This window comes from Elaeis guineensis, chromosome 12 (genome assembly GCF_000442705.2).
Source record: "Elaeis guineensis isolate ETL-2024a chromosome 12, EG11, whole genome shotgun sequence".
Lineage (NCBI taxonomy): Eukaryota > Viridiplantae > Streptophyta > Magnoliopsida > Arecales > Arecaceae > Elaeis > Elaeis guineensis.
In genome coordinates this window covers 85,439,538-85,464,400 of record NC_026004.2, presented here as the reverse complement: position 1 = coordinate 85,464,400, position 24,863 = coordinate 85,439,538, and the positions used below count along the sequence as shown (strand labels likewise).

Genomic DNA, 24,863 nt, shown 5'->3' with positions numbered 1-24,863 from the left:
TTACTTCCTAAAACCCTAATTCTTCTACTAGCATCAGCTTTGCGCTTGGGCTCCTAGCTATTTAAGCTTGGGACCTATGATACCCCCGAACCGAGCACGTGATAGATGCTGTATACCTACAGGTTGGACCATACAAGCATGCTACAGATCAAGTCATAAAATTTCAAAATGATGATAATAATAATAAGTCTTCAATTCTCAAAAATCAATCTAATAAAAAAAATTAATTAAATCTTTTTTCATAACAAAAATCGTTATGTAACATAAATCTTAATGCTCTATCCAAATAAAATATCCAAACTAAATTAAACTAAGCTAGAAATCTAGAAAACTCAAATATTTTCAAATGATCTAGCACACTCCCCCATATATCGAGTAATCATGATTCATGATATATATAAAAAAAAGAATAATGAGCTACACTAGCCTAGTAAGCAACATAATATATCAAAGTGGAGTCTAAGCATGCTGAGCAAATAAATCATATAATATTGACTGGAAGGAATAAATCTTAAATAACACATATTTCTTTAAAAATACTTATTTTCATAAATTGATAATGAACTCAATATCAAACCATGGCTACGTAACCCAGTGGCATGGGTCTGATAACAGAAACATATTGCATAAAGTGCCAAATAACAGATACCACTATTCTAATAACCATTGGCTCGATGTTGAAATCGGTTTCTTGGATTAAAAGTCAATAGAATGTCATAGCTATATTGAGAACACATATATAAATGCAATTTCACAAGTTTCCTAGTCAAGTTTTCCAAATCTATTTCTCAAAGTAGATCATATGTTCAAAATAAATTATTTTTAAGAATAAAATAATATATGCTTGACCCTTTTATTAAATAAAAAATAGAGAGCATAAATCAAATTAAACAACTAATTAGGAATTTCAAAAGATCATTTAAAAGCACACTTGAAGCGTTAGATTATTTATCTTGTTACACTTCAAAATCTGACTTCAATTACATAAGTCGGCTACACCTATTCAATGTCATCAACAATTAATTAATTTCATTATAAATGACTTAAAAGTCTTAACAAATTAAGAAACCCTAAAACGTAGATGTGAATTATATTAAGGTAATATTAGGGATATGGCTCATGTCTAATAAGGATGAAGAAGAACAAGGCTGATTGGGCAATAGGGTCAATCCATAACTTGATTAGTCTGACTAAGCTAGTTCCATTTGATCAAGAGTCATACCAAAATATGGCTAGTATATAACGATCAAGAATGTCCAAATCTACTAGGATCTTAACAAAAACTTGGGTGGTGGCCGATGTGCCATCCTGTGGTTACGGGACAGAGCCCCTGTACTGAAAATAATATGACTTACAAGAGAGAGGCTTTGGGGTCAACTGCCCTCTAGAGAGAGAAAAGAGATTTAAGAAGAGAGAAAAAGATCAAACAAGACAAACAAAAGAGAGAAAGACTAGAGAGAGAAAGAGAGGAGAGAGGGAAAAGAGAGAAGGTAGGGGAGAGAGAAGAAGAGAAAATCTCTTTCTTTCCTTTTTTTTTCCTTCCTCCTTTTTCTTTCTTTCTTTCTTTACTTCTTCTTCCTCCTCCCATTTTCTTTGGCTTCTTGGCAAAACTGAGCACCCCATGCCCGAGTCTATTTGAGATAGAGAAAAAGGTGGTGTTGGAGATATAGGAGACCAGCGACAAGGTCACCGATGGCAGCAACAGAGAAGCCGGTGCAAAGAAATAACAAAAACAAGGATCTTGGTCCCTTTTCTCCAAGATTTCATGGTTCTCCAATGATGGGACTGTAGCGATAGCTGGGAATGATCAAGGAGACAAGTGCCCATCTCCGGTGATGAGCGTCGATAGGAAAGAAGGTCGGAAAAAGAAGATCAAAGGGGATTTTTCAGATCTTTTTGAAAATAAGGAATTATTGGCTTTGGATTTTTTTGGCGAGGAACATGATTGGTGATGGATGTTTAAGAAGGAAAAAGCAAGAGATGATCTTACATTGACTTCGACAAGGGCTTGGCCATGATTGCCGGCAAGTATAATGGATCTAAAACATTGACAATCTACGGGAAAAGATGGAGAAATGATGAGTGATGGCTGTGATGGACACCATTGGAGGGGGTTAGGGGGGTTTAAATAGAAGTGGAGGCTAGGTTTTCTTAGTCTCCGATGAAGTCATGATGGAGGTCTCTTTCTCCTCCATCATTGATAAACAGGGGTCTCCCCTATTTCGGATAGGTCTCACATTCTTCCTCCCTTAAAAAAAAAATTCGTCCTCAATTTTACATACCTTAATTTGCAAAAAGTTGTGGATATTTCTCCTTCATCTCAACCTCCAATTCCTAAGTAGCCTCATATTCAGTGTGATTACTTCATTGGATCTTAATATAGTGAATCGTGCACCTTCTAAAAGCATGTTTCTTCCTGTCAACAATATGTACAAGCTGTTCATGGTAAGATGGATCTTCTCTAAGCTATAAAGGTGCCAACTCTACTACATGGCTCGCATTTGCAATATACTTTCTTAACATAGAAATGTGAAATATGTCATAAACTCCTGCTAGCAAGGGTGGAAGTGCCAAGTTATATACTATAGCTCCAATTCTTTCTAAAATCTCAAAAAGGCCCCTATATTGGGTCACAAACTCCAAATCGCATTATCCCTCTACTGGGAGATGCTCTCAAAAATACATGATCTCCGATATGTGCCTCTTATCATCTGTATAATTTATTTGTCCCCTTTGAGGTATCTGAAGAAGTTTTCAAATTAACTAAATCTTTTCAACTGTCTGCTGAATAATCTTAGACTTTCACCCACATCATCCCAACAGATGAAAAATCTGTATTTCTTTCCATAAAGGACTTCATAAGGAGTCATCTGAATACTCTCCTAATAACTATTATTATAAGCAAACTCAATCAGGGACAAGTTACGGTCTCAAGAATCTCCCATATCAATTAAACAAGCTCTTAATATATCCTCCAAAATTTGAATAATTTTTGTTGACCGGCTATCAGTTTGGGGGTGAAAAGCAGTACCAAAATTAAGTGTAGTCCCTAAAGCTTTATGCAGACTTTTTCAAAAATGTGCCACAAATCATGAGTCCCTATCTGAGACAATAGATACAGAAACTCTGTATAACCTCACTATCTGCTTGATATAAAGTTTTGCATGCTTTTCTAATGTCATTCTTGTTTTAAATGCCAAAAGGTGAGCTAATTTTGTCAGTCTATCCACAATCACCCATATGACATCATTTCTCATAGTAGTACGAGGTAGCCTGTATACAAATTCTATCGTTATATGTTCCCACTTCCACTCAGAGAAAGGAGAGGGTTGTAGTAATCCTACCAGCCTCTGGTATTCTACTTTTATTTGCTAACAAGACAAGCACTACACCACAAACTATGCAATCTCTCTCTTCATGTTATTCCACCAAAATATATTCTTCAGGTCTTTATACATCTTGGTGCTTCCAAAGTGCAATGTATACCCTGTGTTATGAGTTTCCTCTATAATTTTTCTTTTCAACTCAGAATCATTTGGAATATAAATATGTTATTATTAAATCTCAATGATCCATCCTAATGAATACTGAACTCTATTTGGGATCCATACTAACATCACTTCTAATCTTTTGTAGCTAAGGATCATCTACTTGTGCATCCTTAATTCTATCTATTAAGGTAGGCTGGATATGCAGGTTAGCCAACTATGCATTAGGACAATGCAAATAAATTTCAATTTCTACTCTTCTCAAATCTTCCAAAGTGCTTTTTTGAGAGGTGAGAGTAAAGAGGCTATACTATCTGAAGATTTTCTGCTTAGTGCGTCAGTCACCACATTAGCTTTTTTCAAATAGTATTGTATGGATAATCATAATCTTCAAGCAATTTTAGCCATCGTCTTTGTCTCATATTGAGTTCCTTTTGAGTGAAAAGATATTTCAAACTTTTATGATCAGTATACACTTCACAAGATTCACCGTACAAATAATGTCTCTAAATTTTTAATGCAAATATGATAGCTACCAATTGAAGATCATGAGTAGGGTTGTTTTCCTTATAAGGCTTTAGTTGTTAAGAGGTATAAGCAATTAACTTATTATTTTACATTAGTACACAACCCAATCCCTTCTTTGAAGCATCACTATAAATAGTGAAACCTCCACTACTAGAAGGAAGGGTAAGAATAGGGGTCGTTACCAAATGTTGCTTTATCTCCTAAAAGCTCTATTCACATTAATGTAACCACTCAAATTTAACTCCTTTACGAGTTAATCGAGTCAAAGGTGTAGCAATACAAGAGAAATCCTTGACAAATCGTCTATAATATCGAGCTGACCCTAAGAAACTATGAATCTCAGAAATGTCGTTTGGCCTGTTCTAGTGCACCATTGTCTCCACCTTCTTTGGATCTACATAAATACCTTCTTTAGACACTATGTGCCCCAAGAATACTATACTATTTAGCCAAAACTCACTTTTCTTCAATTTACCATATAACTACTTCTGTTTTGGAGTTTTTAAAATAAGTCTCAAGTGTTACTCATGCTGGGCTTGGCTTCTTAAGTAAATCAATATATCATCGATGAAGACAACTAAAAACTTATTTTAAAAGGGCTTAAATACTATATTCATTAGGTCTATAAAAGCTGCTGGAGCATTTGTCAATCCAAAGGGCATGACTAAGAATTTATAGTGTCCATATCACATGTAGAAAGCAGTCTTGGGCACATCCTCAGCCTTTATCTTCAATTGATGGTATCCAGAATGAAGATTAATCTTGGAGAATAACAGAGCACCTTTTAACTAATCAAACAGATCATCGATCCTAGGTAGCAGATATTTATTCTTTACTGTCACTTTGTTTATCTCCTGACAATCAATACATACCCTCTTATTGCCATCCTTTTTCTTTAGAAACAATACTAGAGCTCCCCATAAGGAAATGCTAGGTCTGATGAAACCATTATTAAGAAGATCCTATAATTGCTCCTTCAATTCTTTCATTTCAGCAGAAGCCATTCTATATGGAGCTTTGGAGATTGGTGCTATACTGAGAATCAGCTTGATTTCAAACTCGACTTTCCTATTTGGAGGCAACCCAGGAAGGTCTTCTGGAAAGATATTAGGATACTCATTTACTATAGGAATATCTTTAAGTTTTTGATTCTTTTGTCTAGTCTCAAACATTATGGCTAGATATACCATACATCCCTTCTTGAGTAGCCATAAAATTTGCAAAGCAAAAATAACTCGAGGGCAAGTGTAGGTGCCACTATCAATAAAACTAAAACTTTATATTATTAGGGATTTGAAACTTCATCTGTTTCTCATGGCAATCAATAGTGGCAAAATGTGAAGCCAACCAATCTATACACAAAATTATATTGAAATCATAGATATCAATGACTATCAAATCTGCAGTCAATTCTCTACTCTCTATTTGAACTGAACAAGACTTGCAAATCCAATTAGAGATCATCTCACCCCCGATAGGAGTGCTAATATACAAATCAGACTCCAATGGCACATGGGGCACGTTATGCTTTTGCGCAAATATAGAAGATACAAAAGAGTGTGTAGCTCTAGAATCAAATAACACCTGAGCATAAACAGATGTGATTAATAATATACTTGATACCATGGTGTTGGATGCCTGAGCATCCTAATAAGTCAATGCATAAATACGGCTCTAAGCGTGTGGTGTTCTACCCTTTTGTTGCCTTGAAGATAAATCCTGAGTTGGCTGAGCTGGAGTAGTAGGTGTTGGAAGAATAGGAGCTTGCACCAGCTGGGTTCTCATGGCTTGGGGTTTATGAACTGATTGGAACTCCTGAAGAATCTAAGGGCACTCAACTATCTTATGGCCTTGCTGGCCACATTGAAAATAAGCTCTAGTTGTCCATCTACTCTTTTCTGTCTTATGAACACCACCACATGTTTCGCACTAGGCTTGTCCTACTGAGTCATTTTTTTATGAGATTCTTGCTTCCTTGAATGCCATGACATAGCATGAGATTTTGTAGATCCATAAGAATTCTGAGCATTTGTATATCTACTCCTCTTTTGCTTGCCTCTCATAGCATCATGGGTTTTCTTCCAGATAATCTTCATAATCTTGGCTCTATCAATCAAATCATCATAGTTTGTTGAGTGTACTACAGCCAGGCTTTGACATATATGTGGCTTCAACCCTTCTTCACACCTCCTTATCCTAGATGCAGCATCCATGACTGGGGTGGGAGCGAATCATGACAATTTGTCAAACTCAGCCTCAAACTCATCCACAATCATACTACCCTGAGATAGATGAAGAAATTTTCTCTCTAACTCTCTTAGTTGACTAGAAGAAAAATTCATAGAATAGAAAGTAGTGTGAAACGTTAGCCAGGTAACTAGCTTATGTTCATTTGCCAATGTGTGCTCTACAAACTTCCACCAATGATAGGCTCAATCTTAAAGTATATAGGTGGCAAATCTAACCTTGTTCTCATCAGTACATTCCATCACCCTAAAGGTTTTCTCCATCTCATCTATCTAAGCCTTTGCCTGGCTATAGTATAGTGAGCAAAAATAAAAGATTATGTCCAATTTCAATCAATCTTAATTAATCTCTCATTACTACCTATAAGAGAAGTAATAGGTAGGGATGTTAGGATTTGGACCCATGACAACCAAACGGTGCTACATCCCTTTTTAAAGTTCTTGTACAGTGTCATTGTATAAATTTCCTATCTTATTTTGCACATTGTTATTTTTTTCCTCTATCTATATATAACTTTTTAAGGATTTGTAGTACGTTTAAATGCTGGAAGAGCCATTTTTCTAAATTCTGATATGCCCCTCCTATGCTCAGCTAAACCACCAGCATCAAGCTACTCTTGATGTGGAGGTTGTTGAGGTTGCTGACTCTATTGATGTACGAATCCCACCACCTCCTCAATTAATTCAGAAACTCGTATTTCGTTTCCAACTATATTTCCTTACATAACTGTTTGTTGAACCATAATTGGCTGATTTGTTATTAACGGACCAGCCCTTATTCTTGGCGAATACTCGGGGCGACATTTTGATGTTCTTGACTTAGTGGTGCCTTAGGCACTTAATTAGTAGGGACTTCATTGTGAGAGCCCACAACCATCTCATTAATGCTTTATCTTTAGACACATCAAGACAGCATTCTAATTCAATAAAACAAATATTACAAACTACGTTCAAATAAAATAACACAAAATCATTAACAAGAAAAAAAGTAGAGATGTCTCATTGTTTAGTTTCTATCCAGCTCTCAACCTTTCCGATGAATCCTAAGAATTCTAAAATATGTCACTATTTCTATCATAATCTTGCCATAATCCCTAATAATCTTAATCCTAGGCTCTGATACCACTAAATCTATCACATTCCAAATCGAGCATGTGACAGATGCCGCATACTTGCAGGCTGAGCATATAAGCATGCAAGGCTATAGATCAAGTTATATAATTTCAAAATGATAATAATAATAAGCCTTCAATTTTCAAAAAATAATAGAATAAATAAATCAATTAAAACTTTTTTCATAACAAATATCTTTACATAACATAAATCATATGTTCTATCCAAATAAAATATTCAAATTAAATCAAACTAAGCTAAAAATCTAGAAAATTCAAATATTTTCAAATGATCTAACACACTCCCCCACATTCTGCGTAATCATGATTTGTGATCTACAAAAAAAGAGAGAATGATGAGCTACACTAGTCTACTAAGCAATATAACATATCAAAATAGAGTTTAAGCATGCTACGCAAATAAATCATATAATATTAATTAGGAGGAACAAATCTCAAACAATATATATTTCTTTGAAAATATTTATTTTCATAAACTGATAATGAACTCAACGTCAAGCTACGGCCATGTAACATAGTGGCATGGATATATTGCACAAAGTATCATATAACATATACCATTTTTCTAATCACCAGTGGCTTGGTGTCAAAATTGATTTCTCGGATTATAAGTCGACAGATCCAATGTATAGTCCCTATTGGTGGGGCCATATCACAGCCATATTGAGAACATATATATAAAAATAATTTTACATATCTTCTAGTCAAGTTTTCCAAATCTATTTCTCAAAATAGATCATATGTTCCAAATAAATTATTTTCAAGAATAAAACAATACATGTTTGACCTATTTATTAAACAAAAAATAGAGAGCATAAATTGAATTAAATAATTAATTATAATTTTTAAAAGATTATTTAAAAGCACACTTGAAGCATTAGATTACTTATCTCGTCACGGATCAAAATCTAACTTCAATTAGATAGGTCGGCTGCATCTATTCAATATTGTCAATAATTAATTAATTTCATTATGAATGACTTAAAGGTCTTAGCAAATAAGAAATCTTGGAGAAGTCAAATGAATCATATTAAGATATTGTTAGGGATATGGCTCATTTTCGATAAGGATAGAGAAGAACAAGGCGGATCAGTTAATAGGATCTTAAAATTTGATTAATTCGATTAAGCTAGCTCCACTTGATCAAGAATCACACCATAATATGACTAGCATATAATGATCAAGGATGTCCAAAACTAATAGAATCTAACAAAAACTTGGGTGGAGGTTGATGTGCTATCTCGGAGTCATTGGTGAGAGCTCCTATATTGAAAACAATATGACTTGCGGAAAAGAGGCTTTGGGGTCAATTGCCGTCTAGAGAGAGAAAATAGATTTGAGAAAAGAAAACAAGATCAAACGAGACAAACTAGAGATAGAAAGGCTAAAAGGAGAAAGAGAGAGGAGAAGGAGAGAAGAGAGGGAAAAGGGAGAAGGCAAGGGAGAGAAGAAGGAGGAGAGAAAATCTCTCTGTTTCCCTTTTTTTTTTCTTCTTCTTCCTTCCATTTTCTTTGGCTTCTTGGCAAAACCGAGCACCCAATTCCTGAATCTATTGGAGATAGAGAAGAAGGTGGTGGTGGAAGTATGGGAGACCGGTAACAAGGCCACGGGCAGCGGCAACAAGGCAGCCGATGCAAGGAAATAACAAAAACAGGGGTCTCGGTCCCTTTTCTCCAAGATTTTATGGCACTCCGTCGATGGCTGGGAATGACAAATGGGACAAGTTTCCATCTTGGGCAACGAGCGCCGGCTGCAAAGAAGGTCGCAAAAAGAAGATCAAAGAGGAATTTTCAGATATGAAAATAGGGGATTATTGGCTTTGGATATTTCTGGCGAGGAACATGACCGGCAACGGATGTTTAAGAAGAGAGGATCTTACCTTGACATCTGCGAGGGCTTGGCCATGATTGCCGGCGAGCACAATAGGTCCAAATCGTCGACGATCTATGGGAAAAGATGGAGAAAGGATGAGTAGCGGCTGCAATGGACACCGATGGAGGGGGTTTAAATAGAAGGGGAGCTAGATTTTCCTAGTCTCAAACGAAGTCGAGATGGAGGAGAACTCTTCCTCCTCCGTCGTGGATAAACAGGGTTCTCCCCTCTTTCGGATAGGTGATCGTGAACTGGCTTCACTCCATTTTGTGCTTGGGAGATGACTCCTGAACAGTGATGGTCACAGCTCTTATCTACTGGAGGGGACTCCTGAGTAGTGCTAGTTGACTCCTATCTTCGGGAGATGACTCTTGAGGCACTGCGGACGACACCTGAATGTTGTCTGTGGGCACTTGTCTCGTAGAGATGAGTCTTAAGCTACTGAATTAAATAGCTTCTTGCACGTGAAGCTTCCCTTTGCACTTGGAAGGGTCGACTCCTTTAATCATCACCTTGATTTCTTGCTACTTGTTTTAACCATTTTTAAGACAATTTCAAAAGAGTTAGTGACTCTCAAATATTTTTTTATCATCAAAATAAATCCTTTGGAAACTACATAAATGTGCTTAAAACATCTTAAATATTCATGCAAAGAAATTTTACCTGTTTTAATAACTGCCAAATCATAAGGCTTAACTCACGTTCCATTGAATCTTCAGCGCATGCGCCCTTCAGTGCTTTCCGTACTTCTGTGTAAGTATTCAGTCCAATAATAATGCCTGTGCTCTCTTCTGACAACATATCCACGATCCAGCCTCATAAAGAGCACTCTGATAGCATTAAAAAGTAACTAAATAATATCATTTGGGCTCTCAAACTCAACTGTGAGTTTGAGAGGGATTATACTGATGAATTTACAGATGCTGTACATAGATAAGACTGTTAAATATTCATGTAATTGTAGGATTTGTTCCCATTCAAAATTCGAAAAGATAAAGAAAAACGAAGTCTATATAACATTAGGAAACTCTATAGGAAATTCCATCATTTAAAAGAATCTCCAGAGTCACTGCTGAATATCTTTCCTGTTGTGTAAATTTTATCATTTGATTGTTCCTCTCATTATCCTTATTGCTATCAAAAAATATATTTGATTTGCATTTCGTTCGCTAGATATTTAGTTGGGCTGTTTTGATTTTCATATCAAGTGATTATGCGAGAACCCAATCTCAAGAGTAACAATATTCTTCCATGTTGTAATGAGTAAAAGATGCATGTTTGGTACGCTTTCTTACTTGTGATGTTAACTTCCGGCTCAACTTCTTTGCAGGTTGGAAACACCATGCACTTTATGGCCCGTTTCATTGTGGGATTTGCAATGGGATTTTCCAATGTTTGGCAAGTCAGCCTTGTGACCCTGTCCGTAGTCCCCTTGATCGCCATTACCGCAGGGACATACGTATACTTTGAAACTAGTCTCATTGCTAGAGTTCGGAAATCTTATGTTAAGGCTGGAGAAATAGCTGAGGAGGTGGATCTTCTCATCATGATATCTCTGTACAGCAATAGCTATTGAGTAAACTATGCTTAACTGCCCTATGAAAAATTTCATGGATGCAGGTGATTGGGAATGTTCGCACTGTCCAAGCATTCGTGGGAGAAGAAAAGGCTGTGAAATCATACAAGACTGCACTTTTTAAAACATACAAATATGGGAAGAAGGCAGGGCTAACTAGGGGCCTAGGAATTGGAACCACGTACTTTGCTCTTTTCTCTTCATGGGCACTGGTTTTATGGTACAACAGTGTTGTGATCCATAAGGGCATATCAAATGGAGGAGAGGCATTTTCCACCATGGTCGTTGTCGTCATTTCTGGCCTGTAAGTCCAAGATTTCATGGTATATTTCTTCGATTGTTTTCCTTTTATAACCTTACTCAGTTAGGATATAGAAGTGGTCCGTTTTTTTTTCCCATTTTTGAGAAATAAAATAGGAATGACACCACCAAGCCCTCGACCTCTCTCAAATGGAGAGGGCCTTTGTTTAATATATAATTAAAATCATTTAAATGGTCCCCCACTAATTAAATTGAATTTCTACTCTAACTCTGTTTGTTTTCTAAGCGAATTGCAAGTACTACTCTACTAATTTAAGATATAGAGTAGTGCGTATAGCTATTTGTTTCACGTCTCCTAAGCGGATTGCAAGTTTTCAAAACTTAATGTACTCAACAGTCTCTGGTGCTATTTAACTTTCATCTTTTCTTCATGGAACAATGTCCATAAATCTATTTCTAACGATGCAATCTAACTATTTCATAAAATGCGATATACATACAGGGCCATTGGACAGGCAGCACCAAGCATTTCCACATTCATGAGAGCAAGAACTGTTGCATATCCCATGTTTGAGATGATAAAGAGGCAAGCAGTTGTCAAAGCTAGTTCCAATACCGGAAAGACACTGCCGAGTGTGGATGGGCGCATCCAGTTCTGCAATGTAAGCTTCAGCTATCCATCAAGACCATTTGCACTTGTTCTGGATGAGTTCGATTTGGACATACCACCAGGAAAGATCACTGCCCTTGTGGGCGAGAGTGGTTCAGGAAAGAGCACTGTGATCTCGCTCGTCGAGCGATTCTACGAGACCCTTTCTGGAACTATATTACTTGATGGATGCAACATCAAGGATCTGGAGCTCAAGTGGCTGAGGCAGCAGATGGGGTTGGTCAGTCAAGAACCTGTGCTTTTCGGCACAAGCATTCTAGAGAACATCCTCTATGGGAAATTTGATGCAACTAATGATGAGATCACCAATGCTCTTAAGCTGTCAGGGGCACTAGCCTTCATTGACAACCTTCCTGATCGATATGAGACGCAGGTGATGACTTTATATGCTTTGTAATAACAGCATATGGCACCATTTAATTACAGCTCCGGACCATATACTTGCACAAATTTTGCAGGTAGGGGAGAGAGGGATCCAGCTCTCAGGTGGACAGAAGCAGCGAATTGCGATATCTCGAGCAATACTGAAAAACCCTGCAATTCTTCTCCTTGATGAGGCCACGAGTGCACTGGATGCTGAGTCTGAGAAGAGCCTTCAAGAGGCTCTTGACCGGATCATGGTGGGTCGCACGACGGTCTTGGTCGCCCATCGACTGTCTACGGTCAAGAATGCAGACATCATCGCTGTCGTTAAAGGCGGAAAAATCGTGGAGACTGGGACTCATGAGGAGCTCATTACAGACCATCAGGGTGCCTATTTCTCTCTTGCTAACCTCCAAGTGCAGCAACCATTCCACTTGGAGAATGCCAATGCCAATGCCGAACGAACTCTAAGGTTTTGATTAGTTCTCTCTCAAGAGTTTCTCCCAAGTCTTGTGGACTATGCTTGATTTTGTTTGATAAGGCTTCCTGTTAGGTAGAAATACATTCAAACAGATGAACTTTAAAACAGAAATTGTTATCCTAATGACTCTCTAAGTTTCGCAAGTTAAGGAAATAATTTTGCAGTGCATGCAAATGCACTTCATCAGCCACTACATTGACATAATTCTTTTTCCTCATTTTTAATATTTAGCATGAGATCTTCAACGGAACTATCAAGGAGATGGTCGAGCCTTGGACGTAGCTTTCGCTCTGAGATGGACTCCATCAGCCATTATGATTCAGATGTGGATGACTTGCCAAAGGTGAGGCCGGTTTCTCTGAGAAGATTATATTCCATGGCTAGGCCTGATTGGATATTTGGGCTGTTTGGAACCATTAGTGCCTTTGTTGTTGGTGTCCAAATACCACTCTTTGGTCTTGGAGTTACACAAGCTCTAGTTGCCTATTACATGGATTGGGAGACCACAAAAAGGGAAATTAGGAAGCTTGTAATCCTTTTCTGTTGTGCTGCTGTTCTCTCCATATTCTCTCATTCCGCCGAGCACCTCAGCTTTGGAGTTCTTGGGCAAAGACTTACACTTCGTGTTCGTGAAAGAATGTTTGCAGGTGATTTTTTTACCCACTTTCCCTGCTTAAAATAGAGTAGGAATGATCATTTGATGCTTCTGTATTTGGATGATACAATGCCAGTGATGTTGCGTAATGAGATTGGATGGTTTGATGACATGAGAAATACCTGCTCGATGCTGTCATCTCGATTGGAGACCGATGCTACTTTGCTACAAACAATCGTTGTTGATCGCTCATTGATCCTCATACAGAGCATAGGAATGATTGTGTCATCGGTAGCCATTGCCTTTGTTTTGAATTGGCGGATAACTCTCGTAGTATTGGCCACATACCCATTGATGATCACTGCCCAAATCAGTGAGGTATGAATTCCCTTGTTGTATGATTTGTGAACATATTTGACCACCCACTCTGATTTATTGATACATATATATATATATGCTTCATCTCACAGGCACTATTCCTGCGAGGTTTTGGGTTGAACTTGAGCAAGGTCTACTTGAAGGCCAACACACTTGCTGCTGAGGCTGCAAGCAATATCCGCACAGTAGCTGCCTTCTGCTTAGAAGATAAGATTGTTGAGCTCTATGGTCGTGAGCTCAAGGAACCCTCCAAGAGCTCTTTCCGACGTGGCCAGATTGCAGGCATCTTCTGTGGCCTTTTCCAATGCTGCCTTTACTGTTCCTATGGCCTTGCCTTGTGGTATGCTAAAGATGCTACCTATGCGAGAACTCATTTTAATACACATTTTTGTGTCAATGTGATTCTCAAGCATTATTCATCACTGGCTTAATCTTTGTGAAATTTAGATTGTCCCAAGTGGCACAAGTTTATAAAGGAGCTTGGAGTTGGGTCAGATATTCTATCTCAGATTTCCAGAGCTGTCCCACCAAATAAGCTTGTTTGATAGCATAAATGATTTTTAACTAGGCTTTACAGTTTTCCTGAAAAAAAGATAAGGAAACTGTATAGATTTCCATAAGCCTCACTTGTGTGATACCATGTTCTTGTGAAAGCAGGTAATTTCTCAAATTAAACAGATTCTGAACTAGATAGGTCAGTTTGGTTTAAAATTGTCAAAATTTTAGAATACATTTGGATAGTGTGAGCTTTTGTAGAACCTATCCAGCTCAGTATTTTAGAATTCAATAGTTCAGCATGCAAACCTAATTTAATTGAAGATCTCAGCTGAGACAGACTAGTCCACATTCAACAATGGAGATTAATGTCCGAACCTCTATGTGATCGGTGCAGTCAAATATTTGGATTGCATCGATTCAAGTTCTTGGGCACCCAAGTCATTTGATGATGCTTTTGCCATAATGCAGTTTCCTAATGTTTGTTGAATGGGTATGGATTAGAATTCATCATCTCTATTTTTGCAGGTATGGATCGGTCCTAATGGGCAGGGGGCTTGCGACTTTTGAATCTGTCATCAAAAGCTTTATAGTCTTGATAATGGCAGCAGCAGTCGTAGGAGAGGTGGTCGGCCTAGCCCCCGACATCATGAAGGGAAATCAGATGGCATCATCAGTATTTGAAGTTATTGATAGGAAGACTGAGGTGGATGGTGACATTGGTGAGGATGTAGGGACGGTCACTGGGACAATTGAGTTGCAAAGGGTCGAGTTTCACTACCCTTCAAGGCCTGATATCCTGGTTTTCAGAGATTTTGATCTGAGAATAAAGGCTGGCAAGAGCATGGCATTGGTTGGGACAAGCGGGTCTGGCAAGAGCACGGTGCTCTCTCTTATATTACGATTCTATGACCCAATTGCTGGGAAAGTGATGATTGATGGTATGACATCTTCTTCTTGTAATAAGTTTTATTTGCAGGCTGTTGTTGTAACTTCTTTTAACCAATGATCATGATAGGTAAGGATATCAAGAAGCTTCGGTTGAAGTCGATCCGAAAACACATTGGCCTAGTTCAGCAAGAGCCAGCTCTTTTTGCCACAACAATCTATGAAAACATAGCATATGGCAAGGATGGTGCCACTGAGGTGGAGGTGGTTGAGGCTGCTAAGCTTGCTAATGCCCACTCCTTCATCAGTGCCTTGCCAGATGGCTACTCGACTGAGGTTGGGGATCGAGGGGTTCAGCTTTCAGGCGGGCAGAAGCAGCGGGTAGCCATTGCACGAGCCATCATCAGAAATCCTGCCATCTTGCTCCTTGATGAGGCTACAAGTGCACTTGACCTTGAAGCAGAGCGCATGGTCCAACAAGCACTGGTCACAGTCATGAAGGACCGCACCACCATTGTGGTGGCACATAGGCTGTCTACTATTCAGAATGCTGATATCATTTCAGTCTTGCAAGAGGGAAAAATCATAGAACAAGGAAATCATTCAAGCTTGCTGGAGAAAGAGAATGGAGCCTACTGTAATTTAATTAGCTTGCAGCAACAATAGCAACAAAAGTAGTAGTGCTGCATAATTGATATAAACAAGGATGTTTTGTTTCACAGTACAGAACTCCATTTTCATGTTTTACTCGCTGGAAATTCACATAAGATGGCCTTCCAATATGGACTGATTTTTTATTTTGATTTATTAAAAAAAATACAGACCAAATTGTTATCTGAATAAATGGTTAAAGAGTCTGTGATTATCTGTGATCATATTATTTTGGATCCTATTGTTTTGATCACGAAAGGTGGATCTATTAACATTACTAATTGGGCTAGGTCCCCACTTTACTCCTATATATATATATATATGTGTGTGTGTAGAGAAATCCTAATGCATCAAGATCTCTACGTTCTTAAGATGGAACTATTCCATTAAGAAGACAGATATAAGATGGAGATGGAGAGACAGATCTATGCTATCATTATTATTTCTTCTTTTATAGGAGGTTGATACAGCATGTTAATGACCGCTCAACGATTTTAAGATTTTTTACCCATTTATAGTAATTTAAAAAAAAATTATCAAAATAATGCCGAGCTCAAACTGTTTACGAAAATACTGCTTAGGAGAAAATTATTTACAAACTATTTGCCAACTCATCAATCTGATCGCTAGCTAGGGGTCAGGTGGATCAGAGAATGAGTCATCTTTTGATAGGATGGCTCTATAAATCACTACAAATTGTGCTCAACTAGACAAGATAAGTTTAATTCAAAGTAATTTATAATTCAAAGGTTGAATTATAAATTACTTTGAATTAAATTTATCATGCCAAAATTTATTGAAGCCAGTTGGGCATAATTTATGACTATCTGCCATTATGAATCCTGAAAAATTTCTAAATCAGAAAATTAGTACCTATATGAAGGGCTATATAAAATATATATTTTTTTGAAATCAAAATTGACGATAATTGATCTTTGGATATTAGTGAGTCACAAAATAATTTTTAATAAATTTTGAGACTCTTAAATCTATTCATTCTGAAGAAGGAAAGTTTTAAAAGTTTCGAGTTTGAAAAAAATTAAAACTAAAATCCAAGTTTTGATTTATTATTCTTAAGGATTTTAATTTTTCTGATATTTTTATTGATTCCAAATAAGAGATATTTGTTTATTTATATTTATAGTTTAAAGTTAATGAAGAGTAAAATAAATGATGACTTATAAAGCCGCTCTGTCAAAGGGCGAGTCGCCCTATCAAGGGGTGATTTATAGAGTCGCTCTATCAAAAGATGATTTATAAAGTAGGGATGACTCATTCTCTGATCCATCCATCTGATCCCTAGCTGACGATCAGATTGGTGAGTTGGTAAAGAAAATCGTTCATGGTGACTTTCTTCTGAACAGTATTTTTATAAATAGTTTGAGCTCGATATTATTTTGATAATTTTTTAAAAATTAATCAGAAATAGATAAAAAATTTATGATTGATTATTTTATTATTAATTTTTTAAAATTTATTAATAAATAATTTTTATGTTCTAATTTTTTGCATGAGATTTATAGGATAATTTTTTTTCATAAATTTTCAATGATTAGTATCAAGGTCTAGATTTTGTAGATGATTAGAATTAAATAAAAATTAATTTTTTTTGGTGTAAAATATTAAAGTTTTGGGATTCAATCAAAAAAAAAATAAAAAGAGAAAAAGAAAAGGAAAATTTTGATAAAGGGCCGGCAGTTCTTCCCACCGTGCCCCCCGTCCTCTTTCCACGACCTGATTGCAGGCAGCCGTCCGGCAGGCAGCGCAGTCCGATGGCGACCGGGAGCAGTCGGCGGTGAAAGGCCGGCGATTCCCGTCAGGATACAAGGATCCAAACAAACAAACAAACAAGAAAAAAAAAGGAAGTTTGAAGTCGGAACCGCCGGATCTGGGTAATCCGGTGGTCCCTCCTCCTAATCATTGGGAAACTGCTAATGGCTTTAGGATAGGGAGGTCCACCGATTTGGATTTCCGGTGGCCGTCGGCCACGTTTAGGCGGGGACAAGAACCGGCTTGCCCTCCTTTCTCCCCAAGAATCTCCCATCAAGAAGAACCGCCCATCGCCGTCTCACCAGCGGTTGGGATGGCGGTCTCAGGCTGGCCGTCGGTGATTGAGGACGGCCCCATGCCTCGCCGGCGGTAGATTTGGGAGGTTCATCGCCGGCAAAAGAGGGGTTTTGGTGGTCGGGAAAAGGAAAGGAGAGGAGGAAGAAAGAAAGGGTTTTGGATTTTGGGTTTTGGGTTTTGACCCATAAGCCCGAATCCATTAATCAATTAATTTTTGTTTTGATAGTTGACTTAACCAGACCACATTGAGTTGATTCAATTTGGTTAAGAGGTGTTTTGCAATTTAACCCCCTGATAAAATATTTATCATAGAATCATATTTAGGGACTTTTGCAGTCTACTGTCTAAAAAAGTAACAAATTCCTTAAAGATCTTTAAAATTATATTTTGATTCCTATCATACATTTTATTACATAAAGGCCCTTGGATCATTATGCAGTCTCTATACTAAACTTAATTACATAAAAATTCTTTAAAAATTATAATTTAATCCATATGCTTAAGGTTATTACATGAAATTGACCTAAAAATTTTGTTATGATCCCTGCAATACAATTTAATTGCATAAAGATGCTTAAATGTGTCATTGCAAATTTTGTAGTCTTACATTTGGTTTGAATATCGATATTTTTTGTGTTGAATTCTAATTTAGAGGATTGTAGATTTCAATGGATAGTGAGCACTAAAGTGGCCCATTCATTAAGATTCACAGGATTCCTGTTTGATATTTAAAAGAATTAGACATATTAAATTTGAATAGATTGCTTGATATTGATGTATAAAGATGATTAAATATATTTATGGGCATGGTTGGTTAATCTATAATTTAGAGGATTGTAGATTTCAATAGATGACGACCACCAAAGTGGCTTATTTGTTAAGATTTGCAGGATGCCTCTATCTGGTATTTCATGAGATTAAAATATATTAATTTCTATTAATTGCCTACTATTGGTGCATTAAATGAAATAAATAGATTTATGGATATAATTGGTGAAGGAAATCGTAGGCGATATTATGCATGTATTTCAAAAATTTTTCAAAATAAATCATAGTGGAAAGCAACTAGATTAATCATATTAATCAAACATGCATATGATCTAATCATTAAATCAATTTATTCTAGGATCTATGATATGATACATGACATATATAAAATTTGAAAATAAAATCGTATATATAGATGTAAGTAGTAGATCAAATCTATATCTAAGTTCAAAACTTGATATCTAAGCATGGGTCGATGATCGTCGTTGCTGATGAACATGGTAAAGAGGTCTTCGCTAGTTGCTTGTAGCCGTATAGAGTATCCGACCTCGATGGATAGTCCACTCGAAGCCCTGATTTGATCAGTCTCCTCAAAAGTGCTAGCTCGTGCGAAGACCATCTTGCTGGCTGATCTGGAACCTTCCTTCAAATCTCTTAGACACTTCTAGAGGTTAAAAAAGGATGCTTCGGAGGAATAAAAGGTTGTGGAAGAAGGGGTTTTAAGAAGACGAGAAGAGAGAACTCTCTCTCTATTTTCTTCTCTTATAAAAACCTAGCGCCATGGAAGAATCCCACTATCCTAAGAGGAGACCCCTCTCCTCAATATTTCTCACACCCTTGTTCTGATTTTTTCTCCAAAAAACCAGCCACAACCCACATCCAAAAAACACCCTTTTATTGGCATGCATTAGGGCTTTTGAGGAGGTTGAGGGGCATCCAACTTTTGGACACCTCCTCCTTATTTTTAGGCATGTAAGAGAGTGCCAGGGCCAGGCTTCTTATTTTTTCATACATTATTAGATATCATGCCCTCCCTTCTTATGTTTTCATGGAGAAAAACCTTTTCTCATGGTAAGGTAAAATCTCTTTTGTCGCATAAAAGAAATCCCCTTATGGTATGGCATCAAGAATAAAATTGGATAAGGTCAAACCTATCGTGATAAGAAATAAGTTTCAAATCAAATTTGAAACTTTCCTTATCTTCTTATTCATACCTTTTGGGTGTTGAGAAAGTGAGGCTTCTTCAGCCTTTAGCGTGATATATCTCACGCAAAAATTAGATGCGGGAGAATGAGAGAAGGGGCGGCTTCATGGCATGATGTCATGGGCGGCCAAGGGAGAAGTCCAATCTAGTTTGAACTCTAAGTAGTTTCTAATTTTGGACTCAAATCAAATCTAATTTGATTTGATCCAAACAAATTCATAAACCTAATCTAATTAGGCACCAAACTACCTCAATTAAATCCTAATCAAATCAGAAATTAATTGAATCCAAATCCTGATCAAATCAGGAACTAATGTCCTTTAATTATTAAGTCATCTTATAATCTAATCGGGTCAAACCTAATTGAATTTAATTCAATTAGATTTGATCCAAACCTCATTGCTCAATCAAATTGAGCTAATCAACAATCTAATTACTAATTAATCCTTCAATAATTCACTAATTCTTAGCAAATTAATTCTTTGCAACTTTTGCATAAGGTTAATCATTAATCGAATTGATGATTACACCCTTGAACGATTCTCAATCATTGATCCGACACTTGATTAGTCAAAATTTTTTTTTGAGTATGATCCTATAGGTCCGAACCTAAGCTCGTAGAATAGGAATAAATTTCTAAACTAATTGATGTAATCATTTAGTAATGAGACCTGATGTCTAGATAGGTTGAATGAATGCAAAGCAATATTTAAGAACTTACTGACGTATGGTTATTATATAATTCATCCATTTGATTCTAATGCTCAAAGTGACCTAGGGTTTAACTGTTAACCCTAGGATAGTTATCCATATTGTATTTCAATCTTTCAAATCTATCACATGGATTATCCAGATCTAGATTTTACTAAATGAAATATACTAATGCATTAACTCTTGAATCCGAAGGGATCAATCCCATCTTGACTCACATACCATCTTAACAAGTACTTGACTTTGCTCAGAAATCTTTCATTACTGAATTAAAATTTCAGATAGTCTGACACCAAAGCACAGTAAATTACTTGTAAGTCACTATTGTAATTTCAGATCGAAGGAACACTTATACCCATACTCTTTGCAAGTTACTCTTGACAGCAGAGTGCTCCACAGTTGGTCATGTTCAATGGGACATACTCCTATATTTTACTTGTATCCCTTACTAGTGTCTCCACACTACTTGATAATGAGGACAATCAATACATATGGCATACAACAACCTACACTTGATAATCGCTATCATCTTAGTAATAGCATATCGTTTGATCGTGAACAAGTTTAAAGATTACACGATAAATCTTTCTTTATCGATCAAAAATGATTCTAAAGACTTCATCACAACACAAAAGTTCTAAAGAAGATATACTCTTATGATGAATAAGTTAAATAACTTTTATTAATAATCAATTCATATATATTTATAATTAGTACAATCATTAAATGATTATCTTTAAGACAATTTTCAATAACTCCCTGTTGGGTATAAAATACCCCCAATCGAAGTTCGTAAAAGGCCGACCCTCTATGGGCTCTTCCGGCTTCCGACCTTGTGCGATATCTTTCTGAACTCCCCCGACCGTCCGAGCTTCCATAATACCATCTAGACTTCTCCGATAATGAGCTCCTCTATTCATCTACCGGGCTGCTCCAAATATTTTCTGAGCTTCACTATCAGTCGATTTTCTACAATGATCGACTATTCTCCGAATCTCTTTCAAACTTCTTCTTGCCGCGAACGACTTTACTCCGAACTTCTTTCGGACTTCGTCAATGTCCGAGCTTCTCCAACAGCAGGACTTCTATAATAACCAGACTCCATCCAAGTTTTTACGATGGTCGACCGCCTTCCGAATTTCATCCGAGCTTCTACAAGAGCTGGATCCCAACCGAACTTCTACAGCAGACGGATTCCAGATGAATTTCTACAATGGACGGGCTCCACCAGTCGGACCTCTACTCCGGACTTCTATTACAAGCGGACTTCATCTGAGCTTCTACAACAAGAAGTCTTCATTCGAGCTTCCACGACAATCGATCTTCGTTCGAGCTTCTACAGTAAGCAGCCTCCTTTTAGACTCCTACAAAAATTGGACTCCATCCGAACTTCTACAGCAGAATTGAATCCCGGACTCCTCCTACGTTTGACCTTCCCCAGTGTCCTCGAGACTCCTCCAGTGGATGAACCTCCACAGCGCCATCCGAACTCCACTGTCGGACGACCCTCTGCCAGATTCCTCATGAAATCGGACCTCTTCGACGGACAATCTTCAGATGAGCTTCCACATCAGGCAAATTTCAGACGGACTCTTCTAGCAATCGGACTCTTATCAGACTTCTCCAACAAAAAGTTTCCATCCGAGCTTCTACAGCAGATGACTTCTGCCTGCAGTATCAGCGCCCAAGGCACCCGACAATAGTGGACTCGTCAGCAACCTTGAAAACATCCGAGCTTCTCTTAGATTGCAGAGATAGAGATTCATTCTGCTCCATCAGACGTCCAAGCCGAGCTTCAGCCGTCAGGCCCGAACTCTCTGGCAAGTCGCGATAGTGGTCACTGTTGGGAATAGTGTCCCAAAGCCAATTATCAGTCTGTTGACGGTTGTGCTCCTTTTGTATTAGTACATGAATTATAAATAAATAAAAGTTATTTTAGTATTTTTTCATCACAAATGTTTCATTTTCTAATGAACTCTTGTGTTGTGGTGAAGTCCTTAGGACTATTTAGACTCGACAAAGGAGGATTTGTCGCTTAGTCCTTAAACCTGTTCGCGATCAAATGATACGTTGTTACCAAGGACGACAACGTTTATCGAGCATAGGTTGTTGTGTGCCATATGGGTTGGTTGTCCTCATAACCAAGGAGTGTGAAGACACTGGTATGGCATACAGGTGAGATATAATGGTACATCTGCACCGAACGTGACCAACTCCGGAGCTATTTCTGCTGTCAAGATTTGCTCCGATGGGATATGGGTATAAATGTCCCTCCGACCTGAGACCGCCACGGTGACTTGCAAGCAACTCACTGCACTTAGGTACTAGACTATCTGAATTTCTAATTTAGTGACGGAAGGCTGCTGGGTGTAGTCAAGTACTTGACTTGTCGGTGCATGTGTCAAGATGGGATTGACCACTCCAGTTTAGGAGCTATGTACAGTCGTATTTTAATTTAGCAAAATCTTGGCCAGGGTAGTCCTAGTGAGGAGTCACAGGACTAATTAAGTTGAGCATGATTCGGATGATCTCATCAGGGTTGACAGTTTAACCCTGAGTCGTCCTAAACACAGGGGTCAAAAGGGATGAATTATACGGTAACCATATTCACGTAGGTTCTGAATATTGCGATTACGACTATTCGACCTATCTGATCATCGGGTATTATTGCTAGATGGTCACTTTGATTAGTACAGAAATTGGTTCCTGTGCTACCGGCTTAGGTTCGAACCTGCGGGGTCACACACATTAGAGGTTCCTTTCTGATCTGATGGCTGATTATGAGTCTTATGTGTTTGGGACTTTATGATTGAGAATTAGGATTCTCTGATCATGAGTTCCACACATTTGGGTACCGGGGTCAAAATTTTGAATTTTAAATTTTGAATTTGAAATTTGAACTCTTTGATTAGGGTTTCATATTGATGGTCTCTGATGCCTAATTACCCATTGGATTTGGACTCAATATTTATGAGAGATTTAATTAATGATTTGATCGCTAATTAACTTAATTTGATTGAGTAATTATTTTTAGATCAAGTCCAATTGAATTAGATTCAGTTTGGATTGACCCGATTAGGTTAAGTATTGATCTAATCGCTAAGGTGGTTTAGTCCCTGATTTGATCAGGGGTTAGGCTTAGTTAATTCCTGATTTGATTAGAATTTTATTGAGCCTAATTAAGTCTAATTGTGTTGGATTTAATCTGATCTAATTATGCTTAACCTATTTTAATTAGGTTGGCTCAATTTGAATCAAATCACCTTGTTTTAAATTTCCTGCGCCACCCAACTTCCTTGCGCCCATTTGAATTCACGAGAAGAAATTTTCTCATGAATTTTCTCCCACGCAAAGCTCTCTCATGCCCATGTTTCTGTGCGCCAATTATTTGGATTAACTTGGTTTGTTACCCATCCAAATTCAAAGGGGTTTTGAATTTGAATGGATAACCAAATAACCATGCGCCAGCTTATCCTCTTTTGTGCGCCCCATATTTCACACGAGAAATGGTTTCTCATGAAAGTCTCCACGCACAAAAAAAAAGAAAAAAGAAGGCCACGCCATCTCTTCTTTCTCGCACAAATGGATGAGGATAAGATTGGTTGACACTTGAATTCAAATTTGATTTGAATTTAAGTGAGCAACCACCTCTTCTTATCCACTCACACGCTTTCAACATCTCTTGCAATGTTTTATAAAATGAGAAAGGGAGGGGGCGTGGGCAAAAAAAGAAAGAAGAGATAAGCGGTGTGGGGAGGTTCTGGAAAAATTAAGAAGTATTCAAAATTTATCGAGAGGAGAGAAAAAGGAGAGAGAAGTGGGCGCAGGGTTTTTTGGTGTGTACCCTAGGGTTTCTACCTAGGGTTCGGGAAGTGAGATTGGTATGCCACGAGTGTCGTGAGTCCATCAAATGTTAGGGAGAGATCCATCAGCCTCTCAACCAATCGTGTAAACGATCCAGAGCATCCGAAGAGTTGGCACACATCGATCGAAGGAGTTCGATCAACATCAGCCATCAAAAGGGTGAAATCATGAACTAGCATTCTGAGGAGCCGATCAGACGGAAGCTTCGTGTGGATGATCCGCAGAGGCTAGATACTAGTGTGACTGTGACGTGATGATCAGAGCCCTCCGACAGTGATCAGATTGTGGTGATCGACTACCCGCAAAAGGTGATGTGTTCTGAACACAGTACAGTAAAAAGTTTACTGTTTCAAATTTGAATTTCAAATTTAAATGCATGCTGTTGTATCATATTTAGATCCTAGTGTTGGGTTAATTAGTATTAATTAATGAGATTAATTAATAATTCTACTATAAAATAATAATTTTGAAAAAATTTTAAAATTACCATTTTGCCCCTGGAGAACGCTCAGCCACAGGAGATGCTTCGAATGTTGAACGACTCCTTTGGCATGCCTGACGACGTTGAAAGGCACAAAACTAGTTGTGTCATTTTCAATGCTCGGATGAGGGATGGGGCCTCAG

General features: G+C 37.6%; 1 protein-coding gene and 1 pseudogene across 2 annotated transcripts in view; one reads left to right on the top strand and one right to left on the bottom strand.

Moving 5' to 3' along the window:
* LOC105033381 (ABC transporter B family member 2) overlaps window positions 1-15,849 on the top strand; it is a 44,604-nt gene extending 28,755 nt beyond the window's left edge. For both annotated transcript variants that reach the window (XM_010908146.3, XM_073246579.1), the window contains 9 exons: window positions 10,598-10,798; window positions 10,888-11,147; window positions 11,607-12,147; window positions 12,233-12,609; window positions 12,850-13,265; window positions 13,350-13,591; window positions 13,684-13,931; window positions 14,615-15,027; window positions 15,105-15,849. In XM_010908146.3, the coding sequence (XP_010906448.1) occupies window positions 10,598-10,798; window positions 10,888-11,147; window positions 11,607-12,147; window positions 12,233-12,609; window positions 12,850-13,265; window positions 13,350-13,591; window positions 13,684-13,931; window positions 14,615-15,027; window positions 15,105-15,640 (3,234 nt within the window). In that variant the 3' untranslated portion in view covers window positions 15,641-15,849. The remainder of the gene's footprint in view (window positions 1-10,597; window positions 10,799-10,887; window positions 11,148-11,606; window positions 12,148-12,232; window positions 12,610-12,849; window positions 13,266-13,349; window positions 13,592-13,683; window positions 13,932-14,614; window positions 15,028-15,104) is intronic.
* Window positions 5,455-10,068, bottom strand: LOC140852906 (uncharacterized; annotated as a pseudogene).
* Window positions 15,850-24,863: the final 9,014 nt, after the last annotated feature.